This window comes from Pseudorca crassidens, chromosome 4 (assembly GCF_039906515.1).
Source record: "Pseudorca crassidens isolate mPseCra1 chromosome 4, mPseCra1.hap1, whole genome shotgun sequence".
Taxonomy (NCBI): Eukaryota; Metazoa; Chordata; class Mammalia; order Artiodactyla; family Delphinidae; genus Pseudorca; species Pseudorca crassidens.
The window spans coordinates 66,272,696-66,296,729 of record NC_090299.1 but is presented as its reverse complement, the minus strand read 5'-3'; the positions used below and the strand labels follow the sequence as shown (position 1 = coordinate 66,296,729).

The 24,034-nt window shown below is 38.2% G+C and overlaps 1 protein-coding gene across 6 annotated transcripts in view; it reads left to right on the top strand.

Annotated features, from left to right (window-relative positions):
• ATP8A1 (ATPase phospholipid transporting 8A1) overlaps positions 1-24,034 on the top strand; it is a 235,562-nt gene that overhangs the window by 164,691 nt on the left and 46,837 nt on the right. For all 6 annotated transcript variants that reach the window (XM_067735836.1, XM_067735834.1, XM_067735838.1 and 3 more), the window contains 2 exons: positions 18,959-19,142; positions 19,230-19,340. In XM_067735836.1, the coding sequence (XP_067591937.1) occupies positions 18,959-19,142; positions 19,230-19,340 (295 nt within the window). The remainder of the gene's footprint in view (positions 1-18,958; positions 19,143-19,229; positions 19,341-24,034) is intronic.

Here is a 24,034-nt window from a genome sequence, read left to right as displayed (position 1 = left end):
CATATTATAGGCTGGTAGCCAATTATGATGATGTACATCATCAGGGAAGTCCGTATTGGACAGTAAAATATCTAAAAACTTACGAGAAATCTAAATGCTATAGAATCCCACTGTAATTCGTTATATAGTTTTAGATGTGACTCAATTTACATAAACCACCATCACTAACACACAAACACACACTAATTAGAACCACAGATTGTATAATTCTGATAAAACAGAGTTAGACTGTACTGGAAAGTACATCAAGCATAAGTGTAAAGCTCAGTGAATTTTTACAAAGTGAACACACTCCCGTATCAATCACCCAAACATGACCGGCACCCCAGATGCCCCCTCATGCTTCCTGTATTTTATTATCTTCCCAAGGATAACTGCTAACTTGATTTCCATCACCATCTTTCTTAAGTTATATCTTGTTCATTTCAGTCTTTTTCTGTTTTGTATCTTGCTCATTTGGAGTAAACATGTGTCTTCCGCAGCTACATTCAAATTCTTTATGATTCTTTTCTGTTCAGCAGTTTTAAGTACAGAGCTCTGCAGCCTCACACTAAAGGCCTCCCTAAAGCTTTACATCAATCAGTAAATCGGTACTACTCTAATATGTTCTTCAGTCAAATACAGATCCACCTAAGAGATAACTTACACTTCTCCTTCAGTTCTACAGTGATAGAATGAAAGGACTTAATTTTCCAATTTGCTAAAGACATGGTATATAGAATCCACGGCATTATCTGATCTGTCAAACTAGTGACCGCACCATGTGGGAAAGGGAAGCAGAGTTAGTTTGGTATAACTGGTTCTCCTTGAACCCTTCATAGTTTCTAGTGATTATCTTCTTGTTAATAAACCTATCTGAGCGATCCCCACTTAGGGAAAATTAAAGGCTTAGTGTCTTGATCCAGACTAGAGTTCCAGGAGTTGAGATCATGTAGAATAGTAAGTCATGGCTGTCTAGAAGCTGTGCGACATGGAGTGGAGAAAAGAGAGACAAAATCCTAGCAGAAATGATCCTTGGAAAACAAAAGGCATATTGCCAAGAGAGCAGTGAGAGAAACAACAAATGCATGTAATATGATGGGCTTTATTTTTTTAATGTAATTTTTTTAACATCTTTATTAAGAGTATAATTGCTTTACAATGGTGTGTCAGTTTCTGCTTTATAACAAGGTGAATCAGTTATACATATACATATCTCTTCCCTCTTGCATCTCTCTCCCTCCCACCCTCCCTATCCCACCCCTCTGGTGGTCACAAAGCACTGAACTGATCTCCCTGTGCTATGCGGCTGCTTCCCACTAGCTATCTATTTTACGTTTGGTAGTGTATATATGTCCATGCCACTCTCGCACTTTGTCCCAGCTTACCCTTCCTTCTCCCTGTATCCTCAAGTCCATTCTCTAGTAGGTCTGCATCTTTATTCCTGTCTTGCCCCTAGGTTCTTCTGACCATTTTCTCTTTTTTTTTTTTTTTTTTACATTCCATATATATGTGGTAGCATATGGTATTTGTTTTTCTCTTTCTGACTGACTTCACTGTATGACAGTCTCTAGGTCCATCCACCTCACTACAAATAACTCAGTTTCATTCCTTTTTATGACTGAGTAATATTCCATTGTATATATGTGCCACATCATCTTTATCCATTCATCTGTAGATAGACACTTAGTTTGCTTCCATGTCCTGGCTATTGTAAACAGAGCTGCAATGAACATTTTGGTACATGACTCTTTTTGAATTATTGGTAGTGTATATATGTCCAGGTTTTCTCAGGGTATATGCCCAGTAGTGGGATTGCTGTGTCCTATGGTAATTCTATTTTTAGTTTTTTAAGGAACCTCCATACTGTTCTCCATAATGGCTGTATCAATTTACATTCCCACCAACAGTGCAAGAGAGTTCCCTTTTCTCCACACCCTCTTCAGCATTTATTGTTTCTAGATTTTTTGATGATGGCCATTCTGACTGGTGTGAGACGGTATCTCATTGTAGTTTTGATTTGCATTACTCTAATGATTAATGATGTTGAGCATTCTTTCATGTGTTTGTTGGGAATCTGTATATCTTCTTATGAGAAATGTCTATTTAGGTCTTCTGCCCATTTTTGGATTGGGTTGTTTGTTTTTTTGATATTGAGCTGCATGAGTTGCTTGTATGTTTTGGAGATTAATCCTTTGTCAGTTGCTTCATTTGCAAATATTTTCTCCCATTCTGAGGGTTGTCTTTTCATCTTGTTTATGGTCTCCTTTGCTGTGCAAAAGCTTTTAAGTTTCATTAGGTCCCACTTGTTTATTTTTGTTTTTATTTCCATTTGTCTAGGACGTGGGTCAAAAAGGATCTTGCTGTGATTTATGTCATAGAGTGTTCTGCCTATGTTTTCCTCTAAGAGTTTGATGGTGTCTGGCCTTACATTTAGGTCTTTAATCCATTTTGAGTTTATTTTTGTGTATGGTGTTAGGGAGTGTTCTAATTTCATTCTTTTACATATAGCTGTCCAGTGTTCCCAGAACCACTTATTGAAGAGGATGTCTTTTCTCCACTGTATATTCTTGCCTCCTTTATCAAAGATAAGGTGACCATATGTGTGTGGGTTTATCTCTGGGCTTTCTGTCCTGTTCCATTGATCTACATTTCTGTTTTTGTGCCAGTACCATACTGTCTTGATTACTGTAGCTTTGTAGTACAGTCTGAAGTCAGGGAGCCTGATTCCTCCAGCTCCGTTTTTCTTTCTCAATATTGCTTTGGCTATTCGGGGTCTTTTGTGTTTCCATACAAATTGTGAAATTTTTTGTTCTAGTTCTGTGAAAAATGCCAGTGGTCATTTGATAGAGATTGCATTGAATCTGTAGATTGCCTTGGGTAGTAGAGTCATTTTCACAATGTTGATTCTTCCAATCCAAGAACATGGTATATCTCTCCATCTATTTGTATCATCTTTAATTTCTTTCATCGGTGTCTTATAATTTTCTGCATACAGGTCTTTTGTCTCCTTAGGTAGGTTTATTCCTAGATATTTTATTCTTTCTGTTGCAATGGTAAATGGGAGTGTTTTCTTAATTTCACTTTCAGATTTTTCATCATTAGTGTATAGGAATGCAAGAGATTTCTGTGCATTAATTTTGCATCCTACTACTTTACCAAATTCATTGATTAGCTCTAGTAGTTTTCTGGTAGCAATCTTTAGGATTCTCTATGTATAGTATCATGTCATCTGCAAACAGTGACAGCTTTACTTCTTCTTTTCCGATTTGGATTCCTTTTATTTCTTTTTCTTGTCTGATTGCTGTGGCTAACACTTCCAAAACTATGTTGAATACTAGTGGTGAGAGTGGGCAACCTTGTCTTGTTCCTGATCTTAGTGGAAATGGTTTCAGTTTTTCACCATTGAGGATGATGTTGGCTGTGGGTTTGTCATATATGGCCTTTATTATGTTGAGGTAAGTTCCGTCTATGCCTACTTTCTGCAGGGTTTTTATCATAAATGGGTGTTGAATTTTGTCAAAAGCTTTCTCTGCATCTATTGAGATGATCCTATGGTTTTTCTCCTTCAATTTGTTAATATGGTTTATCACATTGACTGATTTGCGTATACTGAAGAATCCTTGCATTCCTGGGATAAACCCCACTTGATCATAGTGTATGATCCTTTTAATGTGCTGTTGGATTCTGTTTGCCAGTATTTTGTTGAGGATTTTTGCATCTCTGTTCATCAGTGATATTGGCCTGTAGTTTTCTCTCTTTGTGACATCTTTATTTCGGTGTCAGAGTGATGGTGGCCTCGCAGAATGAGTTTGGGAGTGTTCCTCCCTCTGCTATATTTTGGAAGAGTTTGAGGATAGGTGTTAGCTCTTCTCTAAATGTTTGATAGAACTCGCCTGTGAAGCCATCTGGTCCTGGGCTTTTGTTGGAAGATTTTTAATCACAGTTTCAATTTCAGTGCTTGTGATTAATCTGTTCATATTTTCTATTTCTTTCTGGTTCAGTCTCGGAAGGTTATGCATTTCTAAGAATTTGTCCATTTTTTCCTGGTTGCCCATTTTATTGGCATATAGTTGCTTGTAGTAATCTGTCATGATCCTTTGTATGTCTGCAGTGTCAGTTGTTACTTCTCCTTTTTCATTTCTAATTCTATTGATTTGAGTCTTCTCCCTTTTTTTCTTGAGGAGTCTGGCTAATGGTTTATCAATTTTATCTTCTCAAAGAACCAGCTTTTAGTTTTATTGATCTTTGCTATCGTTTCCTTCGTTTAATTTCTGACCTGTTCTCTATGATTTCTTTCCTTCTGCTAACTTTGGGGTTTTTTGTTCTTCTTTCTCTCATTGCTTTAGGTGTTAGGTTAGGTTGTTTATTTGAGATGTTTCTTGTATAGCTTGTATAGCTATGAAGGTAGGCTTGTATAGCTATGAATTTCCCTTTTAGAACTGCTTTTGCTGCATACCATAGGTTTTGGGTCGTCGTGTTTTCATTGTCATTTGTTTATAGGTATTTTTTGATTTCTTCAGTGATCTCTTTACTATTAAGTAGTGTATTGTTTAGCCTCCATGTGTTTGTATTTCTTACAGATTTCTCCTATAATTGATATCTAGTCTTATAGCGTTTTGGTCAGAAAAGATACTTGATACGATTTCAACTTTCTTAAATTTACCAAGGCTTGATTTGTGACCCAAGATATGATCTATCCTGGAGAATGTTCCATGAGCACTTGAGAAAAATGTGTATTCTGTTGTTTTTTGATGGAATGTCCTATAAATATCAATTAAGTCCATCTTGTTTAATGTAACATTTAAAGCTTGTGTTTCCTTATTTATTTTTATTTTTGATGATCTGTCTATTGGTGAAAGTGGGGTGTTAAAGTCCCCTACTATGATTGTGTTACTGTCGATTTCCCCTTTTATGGCTATTAGTATTTGCCTTATTTATTGAGGTGCTCCTATGTCGTTTGCATAAATATTTGCAATTGTTATATCTTCTTCTTGGATTGATCCCTTGATCATTATGTAGTATCCTTCTTGGTCTCTTGTAATAGTCTTTGTTTTAAAGTCTATTTCGTCTGTTATGAGAATTGCTACTCCAGCTTTCTTTTGATTTCCATTTGCATGGAATATCTTTTTCCATCCCCTCACTTTCAGTCTGTATGTGTCCCTAAGTCTGAAATGGGTCTTTTGTAGACAGCATATATATGGGTCTTGTTTTTGTATCCATTCAGCCAGTCTATCTCTTTTGGTTGGAGCATTTAATCCATTTACTTTTAAGGTAATTATCAAATTGTGTGTTCCTATTGCCATTTTCTTAATTGTTTTGGGTTTATTATTGTAGGTCTTTTCGTTCTCTTGTGTTTCCTGCCTAGAGAAGTTCCTTTAGCATTTGTTGTAGAGCTGGCTTGGTGGTGCTGAATTCTCTTACTTTTGCTTGTCTGTAAAGCTTTTAATTTCTCTGTCAAATCTGAATGAGATCCTTGCTGGGTAGAGTAATCTTGGTTGTAGGTTTTTGTCTTTCATCACTTTAAATATGTCCTGCCACTCCCTTCTGGCTTGCAGAGTTTCTGCTGAAAGATCAGCTGTTAACCTTATGGGGATTCCCTTATGTGTTACTTGTTTTTCCCTTGCTGCTTTTAATATTTGTTCTTTGTACTTCATTTTTGATAGTTTGATTAATGTGTATCTTGGCGTGTTTCTCCTTGGATTTTTCCTGTATGGGACTCTCTGTGCTTCCTGGACTTGACTAACTATTTCCTTTCCCATATTAGGGAAGTTTTCAACTATGATCTCTTCAAATTTTTTCCCAGTTCCTTTCCTTTTCTCTCCTTCTGGGATTCCTATAATTCGAATATTGGTGCATTTAATGTTGTCACAGAGGTCTCTGAGACTGTCCTCAATTCTTTTCATTCTTTTTTCTTTATTCTGCTCTGCAGTACTTATTTCCACTATTTTATCTTCCAGGTCACTTATCTGTTCTTCTGCCTCCGTCATTCTGCTATTGATCCCTTCTAGAGAATTTTTAATTTCATTTATTGTGTTGTTCATCTCCATTTGTTTGCTCTTTAGTTCTTCTAGGTCCTTGTTAAACGTTTCTTGTATTTTCTCCATTCTGTTTCCAAGATTTTGGATCATCTTTACTATCGTTATTCTGAATTCTTTTTCAGGTAGACTGCCTATTTCCTCTTCATTTGTTAGGTCTGGTGGGTTTTTAACTTGCTCCTTCATCTGTTGTGTGTTTCTCTGTCTTCTCATTTTGCTTAACTTGCTGTTTGGGGTCCCGTTTTCGCAGGCTGCAGGTTCATAGTTTCCGTTGTTTTTGGTGTCTGTCCCCAGTGGCTAAGGTTGGTTCAGTGGGTTGTATAGGCTTCCTGGTTGAGGGGACTAGTGGCTGTGTTCTGGTGTATGAGGCTGGATCTTGTCTTTCTGGTGGGCAGGTCCATGTCTGGTGGTTTGTTTTGAGGTGTCTGTGGCCTTATTATGATTTTAGGCAGCCTCTCTGCTAATGGATGGGGTTGTGTTCCTGTCTTGCTAGTTGTTTGGCATAGGGTGTCCAGCACTGTAGCTTGCTGGTCGTTGAGTGGAGCTGGGTGTTGGTGTTGAGATGGAGATCTTTGGGAGATTTTCACCGTTTGATGTTACGTGGAGCTGGGAGGTCTCTTGTGGACCAGTGTCCTGAAGTTGGCTCTCCCACATCAGTGGCACAGCCGTGACACCTGTCTGGAGCACCAGGAGCCTGTCCTCCATATGGCTTAGAATAAAAGGGAGAAAAAAAGACAGACAGACAGACAGAAAGAAAGAAAGAAAGAAAGAAAGGACATAAAATAAAGTAAAATAAAAATCAATTTATTAAAATAAAAAATAAGTATTAAAAAAAAATTTTATGTAATAAAAAAAATAAAAATGTACAGACAGAACCCTAGGACAAATGGTGAAAGCAAAGCTATACAGAGAAAATCACACACAGAAGCATACACATACATACTCACAAAAAGAGAAAAAGGGAAAAAATATATATATATAATTGCTCCCAAAGTCCATCTCCTCAATTTGGGATGATTCTTTGTCTCTTCAGGTATTCCACAGATGCAGGGTACATCAAGTTGATTGAGGAGATTTAATCCACTGCTTCTGAGGCTGCTGGGAGAGATTTCCCTTTCTCTTCTTTGTTCTCACAGCTCCCAGGGCTCAGCTTTGGATTTGGCCCCGCCTCTGCGTGTAGGTCGCCAGAGGGCGTCTGTTCTTCGCTCAGACAGGATGGGGTTAAAGGAGCAGCTGATTTGGGGGCTCTGGCTCACTCAGGCCAGGGGGAGGGAAGGGTCCGGATGCGGGGCGAGCCTGCGGCGGCACAGGCCGGCGTGACATTGCACCAGCCTGAGAGGCGCGCCATGCGTTCTCCCGGGGAGGTTGTCCCTGGATCCTGGGACCCTGGCAGTGGTGGGCTGCACAGGCTCCCTGGAAGGAAGGGAGGTGTGGAGAGTGACCTGTGCTCGCACACGGGCTTCTTGGTGGCGGCAGCAGCAGCCTTAGCGTCTCATACCCGTCTCTGGGGTCCGCGCTGATAGCCGCGGCTTGCGCCCGTTTCTGGAGCTCCTTTAAGCAGCGCTCTTCATCCCCTCTCCTCGCGCACCAGGAAACAGAGGCAAGAAAAAGTCTCTTGTCTCTTCGGCAGCACCAGATTTTTTCCCGGACTCCCTTCCGGCTAGCTGTGGCGCACTAACCCCTTCAGGCTATGTTCACGCCGCCAACCCCAGTCCTCTCCCTGGGATCCGACCAAAGCCCGAGCCTCAGCTCCCAGCCGAGCAGACAAGCCTCCTGGGCTGGTGAGTGCCGGTCGGCACCGATCCTCTGTGCGGGAATCTCTCCGCTTTGCCCTCCGCACCCCTGTTGCTGCGCTCTCCGCCGCGGCTCCGAAGCTTCCCCCCTCCGCAACCCACAGTCTCCGCCTGCGAAGGGGCTTCCTAGTGTGGGGAAACCTTGCCTCCTTCACAGCTCCCTCCCACTGGTGCAGGTCCCATCCCTATTCTTTTGTCTCTGTTTGTTCTTTTTTCTTTTGCCCTACCAGGTACGTGGGGATTTTCTTGCCTTTTGGGAGGGCTGAGGTCTTCCGCCAGCGTTCAGTAGGTGTTCTGTAGGAGTTGTTCCACATGTAGATGTATTTCTGATGTATTTGTGGGGAGGAAGACGATCTCCGCGTCTTACTCTTCCGCCATCTTGAAGCTCCTCCTGATGGGCTTTATATTGAGGCACGAAAGAAGAGATGATTCCACGTAGCATTTTCCAAGAGGGAACATTAAAATGGAGCAAGGGTGGGCAAACTTTTTCTGTAAAGAGCCAGATAGTAAGTATTTCAGGCTTTGCAAGCCATACAGTCTCTGTCACAACTACTTAACTCTGACAGTGTGGTTTGAAAGCAGCTCTAGACGATATGTAAGTGAATGGGTGTGGCTATGATCACATAAGACTTTATGTAAAAATAGGATGCTGCCTGGATTTGACCCTCAGGCCATAGTTAGCCAACCCATTATGGAATGTCGATTGCTCATGAATGAACAGTAAAGGGAGTTGATTTTGACACATCTTTTCTGTAATATTGATGGAGTTCACCCCAGACTCCCTAGTCTGTAACATTTATAGGCTCGCTCTTTTATTTTCTTGAAAACTGAGACATTTGCCCATCTCTCCTCACCTGGCATGTTTCCCTTCCTCCATGATTCCTCATGATTCCTCAAAAATGACTGATATTCTTTCTGTGGTGACAGCTGCACAGTCTGGCATCTCCATTCAATCTTTCTGTGCCCTTGGATTCAAGAAAATTCCTTAAAATGTGGATATTTCCTGAAGTCAATTTGTTTTAAAATGAAGTGTCAATAGCAAGAGATATATGAGGAACCCAGGACCACAAACATGGATCCTGCTCTGTCACCCCAGTGCCTTCCCTCTAGGGGGAGGTGCCAGCAAGGTGCTAGAAGACAAGGGCAGCCAAGGAATCAAGGTGGAAGATATGCCAGCTCACCTTCTCCCTAAGCTGGAAGCATCGTGGAATCTTGAACTAAAGGAAATTCTTCTTGGATTTTTATATATTATTTTAGTGTTTGCCCTTCATCACCAGTCACTTTTCACTCCTCTTTAGACAAACAGTCTCAAGTATTTAATATGTTCCCATCCATCTGCAGTACTTTATTTGTATATCTGTGTAGCTATGAAAAATATATAATATTGTTATATGTGATTCGATTTGAGGAATAAACACGTATTTATAATGACATTCCGTCATAAATTTTTTGCCTTTTTTATTTTTCTACATGTTTCTGAGACCTTTTCATGTTACCATATGTAGGACAAGTTCATTTCTTCTCACCACCACTTACTATTTTCCTGATGAATATACACCATTTTATTTATCTCTTATAGTGATAGCCACATGGGTTGACCCTAAATCTTTACTACCAAAGAAAGTGCTGAAATGAATATCCAATGTATGCACCCACACAAGTGTTCTTCTAGGATATATACTTAGGAATGGGAATGCTTGGCTGTGGGAAATATATATATGTATTTCAGTTCAACCAGAATTGTCTCATTGCTCCAAAACAGCTGCACTAGTGTGTACTCCCATATCCATGTAGGAAGGTCGCTGTTTCCCCAAACACCTTATTCCTTATTTTATAACTTTGCCAGTTTGATGTTTGAAAAGTAGCACCTTGTTTTGATTTTTGTTTCTGTGATTACTAGGGAGATTGAGTAGTTCTTTATTTAACAATTTACCTCTCTGGATTTCTGCTTTTGAAGTCTTTTCTTTCTTTGTTTCTTTCTTTGTTTCTTTCTTCCTTCCTTCCTCCCTCCCTCCCTTCCTCCCTCCCTCCCTCCCTCCCTCCCTTCCTCCCTCCCTCCCTCCCCCTCCCTCCCCCCTCCCCCTCCCTCCCCCTCCCCCTCCCTCCCTCCCTCCCTCCCCCCTCCCCCTCCCTCCCTCCCTCCCTCCCCCTCCCCCTCCCTCCCTCCCCCCTCCCTCCCTCCCTCCCTTCCTTCCAGTGTTTTTCAAGAACCCGTTATGTGCCAGGCACCTTTATATGTGCTATAAATAGAGCAGTGAACAATAGAAAAAAATACTCCCTGCCTTCACATTGTAGCTATTATTCAATAAAATAAATACACATATGCATATTCAAAAGGCAATAAGTGCTGGTGTCTGTGGATAGTAACAATTTATTATATATCAGACAGACATATAAAGTCAGTGGTAACACTTGCTATGAAGAAAAGTAGCACATTGAAAAAGGATAGGGATACAGAGCTTTCTCTTGTGTTTCCTGTATTTCTTTCTGCCTGTGTACTAGAATTCTTTGTGTGTTTTGTATATCAGTTCTTTGTTGAGTATAGACATGGTAGATATCTTCTCATCTGATTCCCTTCTTAATTCTGCCTGTGGTATTCTTCCTTGAACAGAAGTCATTGACCTTGAGATAGTCAAATTCCATTAATTTTTCCCTTTATGGTTTGTGCTTTGGAGATAGTAAGAACTTCTCACTCACAAAGGTATTCTCCAACATTTCCTTCTGTTAACTTTACGGCTTTTTGTTTTTTGGATAGGTCTTTAAGCTTATTTTTTTATATCTGTGTTGTGAATGAGAAGGGATCCAGTGTTATTCGTTTTTACATAGTGAGCAAATTCTCCCAACACTGCTTACTAAACAGTCCACCCTTTTCTTCTGTTTGTAATGCCAGATGATCCAGAACTCAAGCTCCGGAGCCAGACTTTCCAGAGTCTAAGTCCAGGCTCCACCTCTTATTAGCTGAGTAGCACATTGCTTAACTTCTCCAGCTTCAGTTTTCTTCATCTTTGAAATAGAGATAAAAATAATTGTCCTCCTGGAATTGTGAGGAATAAATGGATTAATATACATACTCAGTGCATTATTTAAATTATGCTTCTCTTAGAAATGCTATCAAATTTTCTTTTATATAGCTAATTGAACATTTCTGATGAGAGGAATACTATAAAGATTTCTCTTTGACCACTGTGGCCTTTTCTGTGACCTAAATTCTATTTTGTCTGGTATTAAAATTGCTAACCTGGCTTTCCTTTGTTTCGTATGGGCCTTGTCTTTTTTTTCCCCACTAAACCCTTTCGTTCAATCCTTCTGTATAACGTAGCCTCTAAGAATGCTGTCCTGTCTCTAAATCCACACTGCTTAGTGTTGAATTCTGTCTTCACCACTTACTTGCTGTTTTACTTTAAGTTATGTAATTTTTCTGTGCCTCAGTGTCCTCATTTATAAAATGGCAATACTAGTAATCTATCTCATATAGGGCTCTTCTGAGAATTGAACGAATTAAAACAAGTAAAGTGCTCAGAACATAGTGAACAAATAAGTGTTATATTAGCTGTTATTATGAAGTGTGTCTCTTTTAATTTTTTTTTTTTTTTTTTTTTTTTTTTGCTGTACACGGGCCTCTCACTGTTGTGGCCTGTCCCGTTGCGGAGCACAGGCTCCGGACACGCAGGCTCAGTGGCCATGGCTTACGGGCCCAGCTGCTCCACGGCATGTGGGATCCTCCCGGACTGGGGCACAAGCCAGTGTCCCCTGCATCGGCAGGCGGACTCTCAACCACTGCGCCACCAGGGAAGCCCGTGTGTCTCTTTTAGACACCATATTGCTGGATCTTTTTGTTTTAGTAATGTGAGAATCTGTGTCTTTTAATCAATGAATTTAACCCATTTATATTTATTATTATTGCCATGTTTGGCCTCATGTCTTCAATCTTATTTTGTGTTTTCCATTTATTATGCTTTTCGTTTCTTTTTTCTCCCCCTCCTTCCATTGTCTGAATCAGATTTTCTTCATCTGATTTGAAAGCTTTACAATCTATAACTATGCTGTGTCTGATTATTTCTAATTTTTGATAACCATATTTGTGCTCATTGTCTATATGTATTAGTATGTCTTCCCTTCCCTCCCCCTCCCCCATAAAGAGACAGGTACTGAATGTATTAAAGTAATTTTGTGCATGCATTCAGGAGCAGTCAGGTTACTTTCTTTGTAAGTGATCTACTTTTTCTCTCTAGAAGCTTTCAGAAATGTTTCTTAACATTTCTGAAATGTTAATATTTCTTAACAGAAACATTTCTGTTAACATTTCTTAACATTTCTTAACAGTATCTTTCCATATCTTTCCAGGGTTTTTTTTCCCATACTTGTTTTAAATTCTTGTTCTATCTGGTTTTACAAGTTCTTCTTTCTTATAAGTTACTGTATTTCTTTTGTGCTCATGATCTTCTGTCTTATAAATATTCCCTGTGAGACTGTTTTTCCCCATTTGCTCTAGTGGGCAGTAATGTTCCTTTTAGGGGAAAGGTGAAAGCTGGGTCCTAACTTGAGGCAAATTTGGAGACAGGGTTCAGTCTGAGCTTAATGAATCCCTGTTTTCCCCCAGTTCCTTTACCCAAGCACTGCTCTTGCTAGAGGCAGCCACATTGTGATGGAATTGCCTGAGTGAGGTAACATTCAAGGGTTCCCAGCACACCCATATTATTGGCACCTGTCCCTGCCTGGCTTCATGCCCTGAGGTGTACCAGAAAGCTCTGACTTTCCTCTTCCAAGGCATGAGGTGAGAATTTTCCTGAGGTTTTAAGCTTTAGAACATTGAGGATAATCCTGGAATTGGTGTGTTTTGTTTTTCAAGCACATTATTTTGTGGACTTTGAGTTTCGACAGGTTCCAGGCCTAAGCCAAAGTTCGCAGTTGCAATGAGAGAGGAGCCCCTTAGCTCCATCCAGCCTGGTCTCAACCCCCTCACACTGGTCAGCCTGGGCTTGCACAGGGTACCATGGAGAGCAAAAAGTACAGCTGGAAAGCTTCTCCCACCTGATTGTTCATCTATGGGCTCTGGCACACCACTCTTTCTCTCTATGCCATTTACCTTCTAATAGTCATCCATCATTTCCTGTTTCCCCAAAGGTTTATCACAGATTTTGTGTTAACTGATAATTGTGACCCTGAAATCTAGTGAACTCCTTTTTCAACTCATGACATCGTCAGGGTTTTATTCCAATTTCTGTCAATAGTCTGTGCTGCCACTTTTTCCATCTTCTACTAGGTATTTCTGAGAGAAGGTTCCTTGGAGAAACCTATCCACGTAGGAGAGAATTCAAAAAAAAAAGGCAAGTGGGGGATGGAGGATGGAAGGAAAGAAGGGCAAGTTGATTTTATTTAAGCCTAAAGAAGCTCCAGCCTTTCATTACCTACCCAGAGTCATGGGAAAGGGGAAGAAAATCAGTGCCCATATGGTCCCCGAACAGATATGGTGAATGGGAAGAGATGGTGGCCATAGGTCTTACCACTCTGAGAGCCATGTCACCATAGGGCAGAGCTTAAAGGGAGAAGCACTCAGCCTTCTTGAGTGGATGTGCTTCCTAGTTGGAAGCCCACCAGTCCTATCAAGTGAGGCTCCCTAGACAAAAAGAGGTGGCTGGGCCTTGTCCCATGTTGGAGAAACTTCTGTCTCTCTCTACCACTCCTGTCTTCTTAAAGCGAGAGTCCATAGAGAAACCCCTGTTATATAGGCTCTTAATATTTAACTTCTGAGACAGTAGCTCAATAAAAGTCCTTAAGTAATAACTCTTAGGGGCAGAAGGAGGGTTCTGAGATCTTCTACTCTCTTTTCCTTTCTTCTCCTTATATTCTTCCATAGAAATTTCATCACATAGTAAAGGAATTGAATAAATGGAAATTTTGCAAGAAAGAGAAATTCATCTAATTATCCATGATGCTAAGATTACAACTCTTATTCATGTTTGACAGTTCACTGTTAGAAGGCAGTCTGCTGTGTACCTACAGTATAGAGGAACTATGTAAAGGATTATTGGATTCTTCAGGCTTTCTCAAATTGAAGGTTTGTGACAACCCTGTGTTGTCAAATGATGGTTAGCATTTTTTAGCAATAAAGTATTTTTAATTGAGGTATGTATATATCTTTTGAACAGTCCAAATTAATATTTTTAAGGCACTGCTACTATATTCTTTTTTAGTTCCTATTGCTTAGAGTAGTCTGCTATGTGTTGAGTACAGTGCTAGGTCCCAGATAATTAGATGGATGGATAGATGGGTAGATGGATTTTTTTTTTTTTTTAATGAACAGTACCACTGTGGCAAACTCTTCTATGGTGTGAATACTATAATAAAGATTTCTTCTAGGAGTTTTCTTTTTAGTGCCTTAAACGCACTAAAGGTCTGTTTGCCAATTAATAGTTCAGGATGCCTGTGCACACACACACACATGCATATTCCAACATACACTGTCAATGTGATCAGTCATTATTTAAAATATTATCTATACCATTGAAACGGAAGTTTACCTATAACAACATAAATTCCACAAAAGAGAAGTTTTGCATCTAAAATGCATTGCAAAAGGAAATCTTTTTTAAAGATACTTTCTTTTTTTTGCCCTGTGGCAAGGCTATCTGTATTTTGTTTCTGTAGACTCAATTTCCCTGTATTATAAATTCCCCTTGATGCCTCTGACTTCACAGTGTGTCAACAGATGTTGCTTTTGGAGACTAGGAAAGCACTCACTCATCAGTCATTTGAATAACACAACACTCTTACCTAGAAGTGGGTGAATGTTTCATTATGTACCCTATGCTAAGAATCATTTTTAGGATTTGCTATTTAAGCGGCTGTTTTCATTCCAGTAGTAAATTGATGGTGAGTTTCTGGAAGTGTTACAATATTTGCATAAATTTTGGTGCATGTAACACAGATTTTTTTGCCATATTTAACTCCTCCTCAATTCAAAACTTTATAAATGAGCCTACAGATTTTAGTTCAAAGAGTTAAGTAAGATCTCATAAATTTTTCTCTTAGGTTTTTCTCTCTTTTTGTAATTTCTTTATTAGCAGAATATGACTCAATGGGGAATAGACTGATATTCACAAAGAGAAAACTTGGGAAGTTTGTTGCAAAGGAAGTAAAGCAGATGCCCCACTAATGATCCTGACCTCTAGAGAGTTAGCAGGAGCAGTCCTCAAGCTTCGTAAATACAGGGGCTCTGTAAATACAGGGTCATTATACAAAGCACTTCAGGATAATTAAGAAATACTGTGTTCTTCTATGTTCTTAATTTTTTTTCTAGATTTACTTTCCAAAAGCAACTTTATAGTAACTTTTAAGTTTGCAATATGTTTTTAAGTTAACATACTATCAGCCTAATTTTTAATATATGTGTGAGATTTTTCTAGGTTATTAACCTAAAAACACAATACAGTAAGATAAATTATTGTACTTCTTTTAGCTACCTATAAAAAGTCCCTTAAAATATTCTTTATTATGTGACTGTGTATATACACGCACATATAATCCTTATCCATATTCCATTCAAAAAGGTGATTCATTTAGCTAATCCCATTAAAAGGGTGCAAAATGAGGCTCATATAAGATGGGCCACCCTATATACTTTCCAGTTTAAATGGTAAAAATTTCCAGTACTCCAACCTAATGTTCACAGGGCAGTGAGAGTTACTACATAGCAAATAAGAAAAATAATGAATAACACGTGCAGAAACTGCAGCCAAGATAATATCTGAAAAGCATATTGCACTCAGTGTGCTGCTTAGGTTGTATCACAAAGGACCACCCTCTGTTTGTGGAGCCACAGGAAAGAAAACGACTTTATAGCAAATGCTGCATGTTTAGTCCTTCTCCGCAGAGGCTCTGACTTCTTCCAAAGAAGAAAGAGCAACAGTGGAAGAGAAGAGAACCATGAATAATTTAAGTCCTGATGCAGACCCATGGGTGGTTAAAAAAAAATAATAATCTAGGGTAGAAAACAGAGCACTGTTATGATGTCCCTGAGTTATGCGTTGGATCACTATTGATATTTGTAAAAATTTAGGTTTTAGATACTCTCAACCATGGATGTGTGGTTCTTGATAGGCATTTGAAAGAATTAACTTGTGTGGTAAGGTTGTTCTAGACTATTCTGGAAATTGTACAAATATAGAAGCAAGTTTACAAAAGTCAAGAAAGTAAACTGGGCTGGAAGGACATTCTTGAGTGCATGCCTGCACTTTTGCTTCAATGAGTCGACTTGGTGCTTACTGGGAATCTGGGGGTGTTTGTTCCTTAATCTGTTTATTCCTGTTGTACTTCTTAAAGTAGTCATCACTGAATTAAATGTTTCATAAGCCACCAAAAAATAATCTAACCAAAATTGTTGCTAGGAGAACCAGATATAATGCTATAGAAAGACTTCTTGAGTTGCTGAAAAAAATTGCTGTTGAATCTAGGGATAAGATAACAGTAAACTGGGTGGAGGGCATCATTATATTGTAGTTTCCACTAACTGAAACAAACCATGGATTGTGCCTCATGAGTGAGGTTTCTGTAAGAAAAATATGCAGAGTTTCAAACACAAACCCCTTTGCAACTTATGGTTCTTTGCCCTACATCACAAGCTTATACATTTATATTTTGAGTTAAATGTTTTAAGTACATATATTTTATGAATTCTCACTTAAATCTGACATCTTTGTTTAGCAACCAACTACTATTTCAAACCCATCAGATACCAAGGCTTCTACTGTTTCTTGAATCTTCTTCCAACCCAGTTGTCTACTTGTATCTTGATAATGGAAGCAGATACCCTTGCTCGTGGCAGTTGCAATGTAATTTTGGGAAGTTTCTCACTACGTCATCGTCTTTAAAAAAAAAAAAAGCAAGCATTGTTCTTGCCTAGAGAATTCATGCTCTGCTTTTAACACCTGAGTTAGCCACATCCATAGAGTTGGTAAAAACCCTCAGCCAATTTTAATTTGGGGGCATTGAAAATTGCAGTGTCAAGCAGAGAAAGCAGTAGTTGGTTGTAATAGCCATGAAAAAAGAAAACAAAATTTAATCCAGCTTTTTTCTGATGCTTCTTTAAATCATTAATATTAGCTCACCGTGCAGAGATTTTATCCTTTATTACACATTCAGCTTATGAAAAAAAAACAAAATAAATACCAGTGTTTCCCATGATCCCACGGTTTGACTTCACAGTGTACTTACATTGTGAGCCTGTTAAGTTGTAAAGGGAATTGGATAAATGTTTTCAAATGCTTCTCCCTTTTCATGCCCATTTCCCATTTGCTTTTTAGATCATTTCTTGGTGAGAATTCTTTTTTGACATTTACTAAATGTCAGCTATAGTCCATGTTTAAAACATTGGCCTAGAGCCAGTGGGCTAACCAATTTATATTAGCCTGTTAAGAAAAATTAAATAAAATGTGAAAATGAAATGAAAATTGCTTTGAAGAAAAATGAGGGCTGACAGTGGAAAAGCCCATTAATGGCCTGATACTCATCCATTCTTTTGCTGTATTCACAGTTGTGTCATTTTTGTGCTGTTGTCATTTTGTGCTGTTGCTGTTCTTCCAAGGGAAGAATTAAAAATGATTCTTTCATATAGCAGCCATTTATTGAGCACCTACTCTGGATCAGCGCTAAGAATACCAAGATGAGGAGCCTGGTTCAGCCTGCAAGCAACTCACAGTCTAACACAATGATTCTCAAACTCAGACCAGATCTGTTCTTGGCTGAAGGCTTTGAGAAGGGCAGCTGGACCTCCTGAAGGCACATATTTGTGCAGAACATCCACTGCTAGGAATTTTTCCCTAAGGAGATAATCAGGGAAATGTGCAAAGATGGATTGAGTCTTTCAGAGTCATGATCTTCATTTCTAAGTTGAATAATAAATGATTTACCAGATGTTCCAGCAGATACTTACTGTACTTAACCTTGATAAAGAATTTAGCTCTGGGTTATTGCTCTTGTCCACTAACATTGTGTATATTAGTTGTTTCTCAGTAGTTCATTACTATCTTAATAGTTTACTGAGCCAGATCACTGTTCAGTTTTTCTTTCTTTCTCTCTAATCGCCAAGGTAGCATGGATACTAGATTAAGTTAATCAGGCCAATGCATATTCTGTCATTGAACTCTTCTGTGAGTGTCATGGTGACTGTTTCTCAAATTGCGTTTAAAAGTCTGTGATAAGTTGCTCCAAAGTTAATACCAAATAGGATTTTGGTATGGATGCTGGTGTTCTCTGTTCCTGGTCCACCTTTGTATAAAAGGTTACTTGATTCTACTTGGCCATGGTTAGTAGCTTCGGAAGAAAATTGAGGCACGTGAGCTGTGTAATCAAGCGCTTGGTATTTACTTCGGTTGATTCACCAGGGTGGCTGAGAACAAGTTGAGAAGTTAGCTAATTCCCTACTGTTAATTTAAGTTGTTTTAAATGTATAGTATATCATCTAAGATCAGCTTATGGAGGCGCAAAACTTTTATTTTCAAGGTATAGGAGAACAGTTAGTGTTTGGACTACCATTCAACAGCCTTTCTGGCTTTCTTTTTCATTCAAAAGTGAAGAATTAGAAGTTCTGATATTATTTGTTAGGAAGTAATGGAATTTCTGAACTCAAATGTCATTTTTTAAAACAAATTTATTCACACATTCTGGTAAACTAGTACTTAACAAGGCATTGTAGCGTCTATCTGTCACCTAGAGTTTTGCTTCCAAGCCTTTATTTTTCCTTTAAAGTGGCAAACCAGGCTAACAGAGAACTAAACATTTGTAAACCTAAGACTTTTCCGTGATTTTTTTTTTTTTTTTTTTTTTTTTTTTTGCGGTACGCGGGCCTCTCACTGTTGTGGCCTCTCCCGTTGAGGAGCACAGGCTCCGGACGCGCAGGCCCAGCGGCCATGGCTCACGGGCCCAGCCGCTCCGCGGCATGTGGGATCCTCCCGGACCGGGGCACGAACCTGTGTCCCCTGCATCGGCAGGCGGACTCTCCACCACTGCGCCACCAGGGAGGCCCCCGTGATGATTTTTTAGAGACCTATTCATTTGTCTCTTCTGCTGCTTTTATGCTTCAAGACAATGACACCTTAAAATCCCTTTTTTCAAAAAACAAAATTGATTAATAATTTGTTCTAATTTAAGGGTTTCTCCTCTTCAAAAATCTGAAGTTGTTGAGATGGTTAAGAAACAAGTTAAAGTCATAACACTTGCCATTGGTGATGGAGCAAATGACGTCAGCATGATACAGACGGCACATGTTGGAGTTGGAATAAGTGGCAATGAAGGCCTTCAGGCAGCTAATTCTTCTGACTACTCCATAGCTCAAGTAAAGCATCATTTCTGTAAAACACACTGTTTGTCAACTGACACTATGAAGAGGAAAATACTAATTTTTTTTCCATTCTTATTTTAGTTCAAATATTTGAAGAATTTGTTGATGGTTCATGGTGCCTGGAACTATAACAGAGTCTCCAAGTGCATTTTGTACTGCTTCTACAAGAATATAGTCCTCTATATTATTGAGGTAATCCCAAGTTCAGTTTAAAGATCCTTGTCATTTGCATATATATTTGAAACTTTTTTGTGTGAAGACATTTCCTTATCATTTTAATTAATCCTTCATTTGCCCACTTTTTATAACTTCTAAATATGTTAAAACAAAAAGTTCGTCAAAAATGGAGAATAATGTTGAAATTGTGGCTAAAAACATACTGCTTTGGTAAGAAATGATGAATTATAATTGCTAATGAAGTAATGTGTTCGGCTTTTAAAAGACTACAAACTATGTAGCATTTTTTTTTTATAAAGTTCAAAAACATACAAGAGAAGACAGTACACTGTTTAGGGATGTACACAAGCAAAACTGTGTTTAAAAAGAAAAGGAAGGGAATAGTGGACATAAAACTGAGGCTATCAGTTCTACTAAGGGGTCTAATCAGGAAAAATACACAAGTAGTTTTGCTAATATTGGTCATCTTGTAGTTCTTATTATGTCTCAGACTTACATAATTATATACAAGTATTCTTGCTGTTCGGGCCTGTTTTGGTTTCTGAGTTTGGTAGGTAACAAGAGTCTAGATAATGAGGAATTTGTCTAAAAATTATCAGAATAATTCAGTTCCTGTGTCAAAGGAATTTCTATATCCCTTTTCATGTACACACATAACATCATTTTTTAACATGAAAAGTTAACCTGGGTCAGGAATATCACTTTTAAAAGGATGCATTTTGTTCTGCAAACATGTTTGCAGTACCTACTGGATGCCAGGCACCAGGCTTAGTTCACCAAGTACGAAGTAAGTCAAGCAAGGTCCGTATCCTCCAGAAGCTTGCCAATAGAAATGTAGAACAAGCCACATGTGTAATTTTACATGTTCTGGGAACCACATTAACCACAAGTAAAAATTAAAGCCCAAATTAATTTTAAATTATATTTCATTTAACTCGATATACTCCATAGTATTATTTCAACATGGAATCACTATAAAAATTATTAATGCAATATCTCACATTCTTTTCTTCATACTAAGTGTTCACAGTCTGTTGTGTATTTTACACATGCAGTATATCTCAGTTTGGACTAATCACATTTCCAGTGTTCAAGAGCCGCATGGCCAGTGGCTACCCCCCTGGATAGCACAGCACCAGTAGATGAATAAGTAAACTGAACACTCAGGATGTGATAAATAAGTTATTTATCTTTTTTTTTTTTAACATATGACCATTTTATCATCAGAAGCTGTATTTGTAATACTTAAACTCTAGGTGTTACCAGTTTCTTTCTCCTCTTGCAGCTTCACAAAGCATGACAATGAGCTCTCCATAGCTTGTTAAGAAAACCCTCCATCTTCCAGTCCTGTCAGAGGAACTGCCTACACCCTCATAAATCTGCCCTGGGGTCCCTTACAGATGTTTGTTTATGCCACCTTGCCCTCTACTCTGTTGACTGTTTCTGCACATCTATCAGAAGAGACACAACCTAACCATATGCCATGTGGAAATAATATCCCATACTTCACACCACAGAAGTAACACCATAAACAAAACAATCAGTAGACTCCACATTTCCCTTATTGATACATTAGTTGGGAACTGCTGCATATTTGCTTCAGCTGTTCTTTATGCCTCTGTCTGAATGTTTATCTCCTTAGCAAAATGTTGATTGAGCTTAGTTCTTATTATGAGTCAGACTAATAAAAATAAAACTTAGTTTTGAAGTGGACAGGCAGTTTTATTTATTGGTCACTAAAAATCTATAATTAGGTTGCAACCCATTAGATAAAATAGACACTTTAAATACTTGGAAATATAAATAAGATAATCTATGAATTTACTTATTGTTCATTACTGCTGAATTTGGTCTGGAATAGTCTGTGTTTTGAAGCAAACTGCACTTCCAAAATAGCTTATGAGATCATACAAAATATTCTTTTTGTTTATATAAATTTGTGATTATTTTCTAATATAATTATTTGTAATTCCCAGTCCTAACTTTTCTAGTTATATTTTCTTCTCATCCCAAGACATTGACCTTCAAAAGAATATCCATTTATAGTTTATTTACGTATACTCTTGAAGGTACGAGGAGTTTAAAGCCACTGGCAGCAACAAATCTGCTTACAAAGTATAAATTTTGTGAAAAGAAATAAGAGTACTCAACTTGCCACTTCTTAAATCTATTTGACAATCAACAATGAAGTGGTCAAAATTATGTCTAATGGGAGAAATAAAATATATTAAACTCAAATGAAAAACTAAATCTGCATGCTCTGTTTCAAATCCAGAGTTATGTGATTTGTGGTTGATTGGCCCTAAATTTTACTAGGCTTTGAATTTAAAGCCTCTTTGAGAGATATTTAACACTGATCAGTTTCTATACATGTTGAAAGGGAAGCAAGTCCTAAACTTTACTGGAAATCTCATTCTTAAGTTATTTTTCTTTTAACAGTTTATGGAAATGTATTTTGAATATAATTCAACTATCTTGGAAATGAATTGACCTCTTAAATCAATTCCCAGATACCCAACTTTTGCCAGCTAAAACAAGTTCTGCAGATGTTAATGGCTCACGTCAATACTGTGAATGAATAGACAGAAAACACATCATTGAATGTCTCTAGTGAGGACAACTGCCAGTCTCGAATCTCCCCTTTCAGTTTTTTGTGCTGTTCAGGCGTGGGAGCAGAATACTCACTGACTATTTGTAAGCTGCTGTTTAATATGCAGAAATGCTCCATCGGGGAATCGGGGAAATGTCTGTGAAGTTTTAACTGCCACGCCTCTACTAGGACATGGAAGTTAGAAAATAATACCAAGACAGGAAGGTCTGAAGTTCCCTTGCTAATAAAGGAATGGTATGGAATGCTATGGGTTTTATAGATTATCTGCAAAAACTGCTTTTGCCATTGCCATACTGCCGGGAATGTCACTATCTAGCTACTCCATTGCCATAAATTACAGTCAAACAAATAAATACGGATTTGGCAGGTGGCAGTATAAAGCACTTGCTTATGGTGGCTGCCCAGCAGCAACCCTAGGTGTTCATTGAAATTACTGACATTTTCTAAAGAGATTTTTTTTTCAATTTCTCTGAAACATCTGACTCCTTCCTAGCAGAATAAGACCTTTTCTTTCAAATAATCAGTCACATCCAGGTTTTCCAGGAAGATCCCAAAGCAGTGTAGCGTTTCTAATTTCCAGAAGCTTTGATTAAAGTCAATGAGGTGATACTTTCCCAGCAAGTTGTGCTGGGATAGGGCTTTCCTGTGACTTTAAATAATTTAGATACCTCCCCAGAGGGGCTGATGTTTTCTTTCTGCATCCATGATTTTGTTGAGTCAAAGGAGGGACTTTTATGTGTTTATAGTAATTTAGGTGTTGTTTCATTAAGTACGGGATGCATTTCTAATATATCTTTTAACTACAAATCTCAGACTAACTTGAAATCAGCCTTCTGGTAGACTTCTTCACTGTTAAAAAAAACCTCTTTTCCTTTAAGATATGTAAACTTCAATGCCAAAATATTTGTATGAAGATGTGTACTATATCGGAAGGATCAATTCCTATCTAGTCATTTCTCCTTTTTCAAAAAAAGAAATTAGAATATTAACTTTCTAAAGTGCAGGAAGAGTATTTCTAGAAACATGTTCACATACCTTTCAGTAGGAAAAATGAAATGGTAACAACGTGTTGATAGCTTTCCACTTAACAATGTGTGCATTTCTCTCATAAAACCTTCAAGTGGTGCATTTTAAAATAAACTTGGACTGTGAGCATGCTGGTTTATTTGCAAGTTATTTTGAACTGGAAATGTTATGTAAATATCCATTGATTTGAGGGAGATTCCTGAATTTCAAGCTCATAGTGGTGTTTTAATCAACACCAAAAATTACGTACAAAGAGGCCAGGAGACCATTCACATTTACAAATGTTTATTAACACACACATTTATGAACATAAATTTCTCCTATTATGCAGTATTGATGATTACCAATGCATTTATAACTATAAGCTTTGAGCCAAATCATGCCCATTAGAGGAATTTGGTATGCATGCAGCTTTGGCTTTCTTCAGACCAATGAAGATTAGACTGTATCTTCTTAGACTACTAAGGCCATAACTGAAAGTTTGTGTTTAAAAATTCTTTATATTACCATCATACCCTAAGAAATCTGAATGCCACAATAGATCACAGTCGCCTTCAGGGAGAACATTACCATCACCCAGAGCATCACAAATATGTATTTACATAATCCACATCTCAAAAAGGCCAAGTGTGAAAACACAATAGATAGCGTTGAAGTCTGTCTTGTCCATTGGTGTCTACTTAATGCTTTAAAAAAAACAAAAAAAAGTTTAAAACTCAGCAGCACCCCAAGGAATAAATTTAACTTATGTGAGGATGCTAGGTTCTTTTAAAGTTTGCATGTAGCAGTGAATGATCTGGCTCCTAGCAGAGGGCACATGTTCAAATGTTTTCTGTAAATATATGTAGCAAAGCAAGTAAGAATTTCAGATTTACCTCTGATTTCTGTGCTTTTGTTCTTTTTGTTGTTAATGTGTGTTACAAGCCTAACACAATTTGGACTTATTTTTCACGTGCTATTGCTACTTTGTTCTCTTTTCCATCTCATGAAGCCCACATTGGTTTTTATATACGCTCAGTCATTCCTTTCCGCTATAAAAAGGAAAAAGATCAATGTGGGTACAGAAACTGTT